This window comes from Misgurnus anguillicaudatus, chromosome 21 (genome assembly GCF_027580225.2).
Source record: "Misgurnus anguillicaudatus chromosome 21, ASM2758022v2, whole genome shotgun sequence".
Taxonomy (NCBI): domain Eukaryota; kingdom Metazoa; phylum Chordata; class Actinopteri; order Cypriniformes; family Cobitidae; genus Misgurnus; species Misgurnus anguillicaudatus.
This window is the reverse complement of record NC_073357.2, coordinates 22,579,215-22,586,319: the sequence shown is the minus strand read 5'-3', so window position 1 is coordinate 22,586,319 and position 7,105 is coordinate 22,579,215. Positions and strand designations below refer to the sequence as shown.

Below are 7,105 nucleotides of genomic sequence, written 5' to 3'. Positions count from 1 at the left end.
CAGATATTAAATGTGGTCTGAGTTTGTGACACCACAAAAAATTATATTAACTTAAAATAAGTAAAATCTAGGAAAAATATGCAGGATTCTATGCTCTTATGCTGGGGGCGTGTCCACTGTCTGTGCTGAACCCACACCCCCTTACGGAAAGCTGCCGTCTCTTTCAACTTTTACATACCACTACAACCCGAATGGGTGTTCGTGATTGTTGTAGGTGTGGGGCCATGCATGGTGACTCAAGTGCATAAAGGAGCCATCATGTTAGGCTCTGTAATTAAGTACTACATAGTTCACAGTCTTTTTAATGTGTTTAGAAACAAATTTCAACTTTACAGGGACTTAAAAAATTAAGGTGCTTCACGATGCTATAGAAGAATCATTTTTGGCTTCTAGAACCAATGTCATCTGAAGAACCTTTTGGTTTGGAAAACGTTTCTTTGGATTATTAATGGGAATAAAAGAAATTGTTCTTCAAGACCCTTTAACTGAATGGCTATTTGAGGAACCAGAAGGGTTCTACCATATGGCATTGCTGTGAAGAAACCCTAAAGCACAATTTTTAAGAGAAAAAGTACAAACAAATTTGTAACAACAATAGCGTTTGAGATCTTTCAATTCACACATTATTTTTAAGAAGGTACAGGGTCAAAATGTTTGTTCAGCATTTACAAGGAACAGGCCTGAAGGCTGTCAAACTTTTTCCTCTTCGTCACGCGGGGTGGGGGTGGTTTAATCTTCAAAACTGACATTTTTCACCACAACTTCCCTCTTGTCGGCCTCTGATGCTCCGTTGCATCTGTTTACTGAGAAGCCCCTTTGGAGGTGCGTGTCCAGAGAGGTTTGACACAGATTGAGTAAAGCCCAAATATTTTGTACAATGATAAGGGCTACCTTCCCCTTTTCTTTGCTCTCGCTGTGGCTCAGCTTTAGCAGTGCTGGTAAGTGTATTTCAATTTGTTAAACGTCGCTATTGCTCTTCAAATAAGCGACAGATTATCAGTCGGAAATTACTTTATCGAATTTCTTTAAAGATATGACATCAAAACAAATGTTAAAAGCTGGCAAAAATTGGAGTATGGACGATTAAGCTGCTTTTTGACTTTCCCTGTTTTTTGAAATAAAAAATAGCAATGACATAAAAATGTTCATTAGTACTTATTATAATGTATCTTTTACTTATAAATTATAATAAATAAAATTTGAATTATAAAGAATTGTCATTTATCTTGCCATGATTTTATTAAAATAGAAAAAAGTAGTTTCCAGGAAGTCATATTGTCCACTGAACTTGATGATTGGCACATTTTCAGTGTTCGTTTATGTAAATGGCAGACAAGTATTTTTAAATTTTTGATAATTATTTCAAAGAACTGTATTTTCTGATTGCTGATTGTGGAAGTAGCATGCAGCGGTTTGAGTCAAAGTTTTTATTCTGTATTTTACGAATGGACGTTCATAAAGATTTAGATTTTAGGACAGTCACATGTCCTTTAGAAGTTGACCGCTTTTGTACAAACTAAAACATAGTAAGTTTTGTGATCATAGAAACTTTACATTTTAAAGGAAATAGATCTTTGTTGCCAGGAAGTTGCCCTTTTTCTCTTTCTGTAAGATACTGCTTGAACCACACACTAAACACAACAATGGCAGCTACTTAGCCTTGGCAGATAATATTACGCGTGCATGTTTTGCTAAACTTTAGTTTTAACAATGTAGTGTTCAGCTCAGACTGTAATGTTAGTTCTTTGAAGTGTTCACATGAAGCGTTATACGCTGTTTAGAATATCAAACACAAACAAACCACGGAAAGAACACCTTAGGTCAAAACACTTGTGCTTTATGTACACACCAAAAATGCTAGATATGGACAAACCCAATTGTTGGGTTAAAAATAACCTAGAAAAATTCATACCATAACCCAACCCTGGACTGCAACAACCCAGCATTTATTAGAGCATGTGACATATAAATCTGACTTGTGGACCATTTAATATATTATACATATATAAATAATAATACATTTATTAGTTGTGTATATATTCATTGTAATATATGAAGAATATTAATATTTCCTATTAGTATTGAATTAATTATATTCATCATTTTTATTTAAAGAGGCAAATTTGAAAGAGCCACAGATATGCTATGTCTTGGATGCTGTGCTGTTTATCTATGGGATTGTTTTAACCATCCTGTACTGCAGACTGAAGCTATTGTATATGCACAATCATATTTCTTTTGCATAAGATAGTGTATGAATGTTTAAATGAAATATGTCAGAAGACTCTTTTGTATTAATGAAATTGAATGAAACCGTTCAAATGTTTCATTTGGTTAAAAGTATGCATTTTTATTTCTAACAGTAAAAAATTTACTTTTAGTTTTGTTTTCTATTTTGATATTTACTAAACATAATAACTGTGGTATAAGATGCTGCTGATGATAATGAATTATAATTATTTATTTTTTTAATAGCTAAGGAATAAAGAAGCAGTGAAAAAATCGCCCAGGGTAAGTTATGCACACATACACATACTCATATTGCTTTTCTTATAAGTTATGTCTAAACGCTTTTAAAGGGAAATAAACGTTTAGAAAAAACATTAATTTGATTAAAAAATAGCAAAAAATATTTGGAATTTGTTACAAGTGATTACAAACAGCAAATGATCACAATTACCTTTTTAAAGATATCTAGGTTTTATCCCGTGCGTTCTACAAAACTTCCTGTAGATGTGTACGGCACTTAAACCTGTTATTTTAATTTGCAACCATTCTGTTTATATATATGAAGAGTTTGGTGCCAAAATGAGATAACCTCTGTTTTAAAAAATGTAGTTTGTTGTTTGTGCATTCCAATTAATATCAATCAAACTGCAGTTGGTTTGTTTTGATTTAAGCCTTCATAACTAAAAAAGGTAACACTTTATTTTACTGTGTCTTTGTTACACATGTAATTATTATAGTAATTATAATAGTAATATAATAACAGTTAATTATGCATAATTACATGCAACTAATCCTAAACCAAACCCTAATCCTAACCCCAACCCTATAGTAAGTACTGTACATGTTGATGATGACTAAATACTTAAATATATAATTACACTGTAACAGTGACGCCGTAAAATAAAGTGTAACCCTAATAAAATACAGCTAAGTAACACAATAAAACACAATAAAAACATGTTAACATAATGTTATAATAATAACGGAGTTACCTCGTTTTCGAACCAAACTCTTCATATATAACTTTAGTAATAGACAGACACTTGTAAGCATTTAAGCAGTAAGCATGCTTTGTTTTATACATTTTTGACACCATATACCAAAACAGGCAATCTATGCAAGTAAACAGTGTCCTTTAATGTCTCTAATTGAAGACCTACTAAAAACTTACTGTAAAAGCAGAATAGTGAATGAAGCATGTGATAAGCTCTTATCTTTAGAAGTGCAAAAAGAATCGATTAAATTGTTAACAGTATATTTGCAGTTTAGTCATAAGTTTATTTTAGCAGCCACATGTTAAATAAATAAATAAATAAAAAGGAAACAGTGTGTCACAAATTGCTTTTTCACTATTCTGTTTATTGTTACCCTACTAAGACAATGATTTGACAATTTTACAAAAGTGGTTCCAAATTTTTTTGTCAAAACATGTTTATTATTGTGTTGTCATGTTTTTATTGTGCTGCTTAGCTGTGTTTTTTAGTTATGAAGGCTTAAATCAAAACAAACCAATCGCGGTTTGATTGATATTAATTGGAATGCATCAAAAAACAATTTTTTTTGTAAAAATGTATCTCGTTTTGGAACAAAACTCTAAATATTGTTATTCAGAATTTGGAAGGTTATTAGGAGATAATGAATTGTTGTAATTTATACTGCAGCAAGAAACACTGAAACATATTTACGGAGCAATTACATTTGACCGATGCAAAATGCACCCCTAAGCACAGCAACATAAGTCAACATTTAAATAATACACTCTTAAAAATAAAGGTGTGCCATAGAATAACCTTTTCTGTCTAAATGGTTCTTTAAAGCGGTGTTTCGCAAACTGGGGGCTGCCTGATGATTTTATAAAATTCATTAATTAATCATAAATTCTGTGTAATTAAACCTACGAATAAGGCTACTAACCAACAGCAATTCGTTGTATAATTTTATGTGTTTTGTTTAATAAAAATATTGTTTGTCATACATTTTCTTTGGGGGAGGGGGGCACGAAGAAATGCATCGTACACACGCCAAAAAAGTTTGAGAACCACTGCTGTAAAGCACCTTTACTATCTGAAGAACCATTCTGTTTCACTAAAAGTACTAATGGGTGATAAAAGGTCTTCAGATTATAAAAATGTATAAAGAAATGGTTCTTTGAAGAACCAAAAAAGGTTCTTCTATAGCACCCCGTGAAGAATCTTTAAGCACCTTTATTTTTAAAAGTATACTACGGTAACCAAATAGTTACTAGTTTACTAGAACTATTAATGTTTTATATTTAGGTAACTACATTATAGCATTTTACATATGGATTGTTGTTGTAAAAGTATGTGTCTCTTAACGCATATATGAATATATAAATCATTTTTAAATACTAAAATTTAATTTGGTGTTGTTTTCTTTTTATTTCTTATAAAATGGGGTGAAAAATGTCAACGTGCAATTGTGCTAAGATAGTGTTCAACATACCTTCATTTAGACATTGCTCTGAACATATCTAAAAATCTTATCAGTAAAACTATTTGCTGTCTCTAACTGTTCTCCCCCTTGACACTGTGACATCCTGCCATGTAAACTGTGTGAAGTCCTACCTCAAAATAGTTTGACGAGTCTAGTGTTTAAAAAAAATGCATTTACACCCTATATGTTCCATAAACTGTACTTATATGTATAGGTCCAGTATGCAAACTTTACAAATGATTTCTTACGATATCATCAAATGCTATGCTGCGATACAATTGCAGTTCAATAAAAGAAACGTTATTTGACCACAAGTTGCAACGTTGCAGTTTTCGTCTCTTTTGAAGCGCTTGTCTGTACAGTGTTACTAATGATGTTTTCTATTTAATGTTTTGCAGAACAAAGATGCCGGTGAAGGGGTTTATGAGGTATTTATTTTTGTTCTTTGACTCTTCAATACTCTTTTGTAGCCGCAGGTGTTTATTGGTTTCTATGCAACTATGAGGTCACCATAAGACACAATATACAATATTTCTACTAATCTAAAGAATTATACCAACATCAGCTATATGTTTTTTATACTATCTGGATATGACATTATCTTTTACAAACCTATCAGACGTTCAGTTAGTTTGTTGTATCAGATACCTATTCTTATAATGTAGTGATAGCACGCAGAATTTCCATAGTGTTAAGCTGATGCTTGCAAACACATTAAAGTGTCTGTATATTTACTAAGTCTTGTGGTTGGTCTGGTGTGTTTCTGTTGAAATGGTGCTGACTCTTGCCACATCCGTTTTGTCCCTCTCTCTCTCTCCTCCACACCTTAGGGTCTCAAGCCTCATGATCAGGACACATACGAGACCCTTGGTACGAAAAAATGAGAAGAATAAGGCGGCGAAGACTTTCACACTGTGGACACTGCGTCATTTTCAACTGTTGGTCTAACCTAACTTGTATAGCTATTGTAAATAAGCTATAACGCATACCTTGTTATAAAAAAGATATTTTCTTTATGCTTGGTTGTTTAAACCCATGCTTTGAATATTGGACAGAACACACCACTGGGTTCGAAATGTTAATACAACCCACGCAACAATCCAGCATTGGGTCATTTTTAACCCAGAGGTGTGTTCTGTCCAATATTTATCCAGTATGGGTTAATAACAACCCAGCATTTTTTAGAGTGTAATAATCACTCATGTTAGGCTGTTTTGACACTTGCACATCGAGAAGCGATACAAAAATAGTCAAACCGAATGTAAAAGTTCCGAAACAAACATTTCAAGTGTTTTATGTGCTTGATTAACTATTTAAATTACAGTGACCTTTTAATGAATGTATTTTTAACTCTATATGTAGCTCACACATGCCACACTTTTGTTTCACTATATTTGAGGCAAGCTTCCTGCATTGGCTTCTATAGCAACAAACCACTAACCTCACAGAGTCCGAGCCATTTCCTGGTTTAAAGAGTACATAAATGGTCTTATAAAAACATTTGACTTTGGCCACAGGGGTGAGCTGGGTTGATTTTTTGTGTGCGCTAGTTTCCATTCGTTTATTTGAGCATTAAAGCTCTTCAACAAAAAAAATGACATTTAGAAAAAACATCATTCAAGTTCTTAATTTACTCAAAGTCAAATGTTTTGTCATAAAAACAACCTTTCAAAAGATTGTGACTGCACAGGTTGTCCATCATGCTTGGTTAATTTATTTGTGGCCTGCTTTTTATCATTCTATAATGTACCTGCAGTTCTCTTATTTTATATCAATAGATTTGCAGTAATAATTCTGGCAATTATAAGATGACACTTCCCATTACTGTACACTTAATAAAATAGCAACATTGTGGCAGATCCTGCCCCATACTGGTAAAATAGTATCTACAATTCTTATAGTTTATAGCTATTTTTACATACATAAATATTTTAACAGATGGTGTTTATTACTTCTTCCTGTGTTCTTTTTTATTCTTCAAAAAATATTGTTAATTAATAGATTCTATAACTGATGATATCCTTTATAAATCCTTTATGCTGATGAAATGTATATTTAACTGTGACCACACATATTCTTTATGAGTGTACTGACCACATCAAATGTTTTTCCCCTAATCAGGACTGTAATAGAAATACAGAATACAAAATTTTGTCATAAATATATACAGTAGTATGATTCACATTTAACTGGCTAGCATTTATTCTTATATTTAACATATTTGTTGCTTATGCCATGTTAAAATATTTAAATAGTTATATAACATACATTAAAATATTAAATGATTCATGTTCAGAATGTACATTAAGCACACTTTCTGTTAAGCATAAGAAATATAATCAAATGTATGTAATTAATACCTTTCATTGTTAAGTACATAATTACAAATAAAAAATCTATTTTCCACAACGTGTTTTGCCTA

At 32.0% G+C, this 7,105-nt stretch overlaps 1 protein-coding gene across 1 annotated transcript; it reads left to right on the top strand.

Moving 5' to 3' along the window:
- Window positions 1-750: 750 nt before the first annotated feature.
- fcer1g (Fc epsilon receptor IgFc epsilon receptor Ig) lies at window positions 751-6,623 on the top strand. Its single transcript, XM_073859839.1, has 5 exons — window positions 751-938; window positions 2,116-2,213; window positions 2,479-2,511; window positions 5,082-5,111; window positions 5,514-6,623. Exons 1-5 carry the CDS (start codon window positions 878-880, stop codon window positions 5,565-5,567), a joined length of 276 nt encoding a protein of 91 aa, XP_073715940.1. The 5' UTR covers window positions 751-877; the 3' UTR covers window positions 5,568-6,623.
- Window positions 6,624-7,105: the final 482 nt, after the last annotated feature.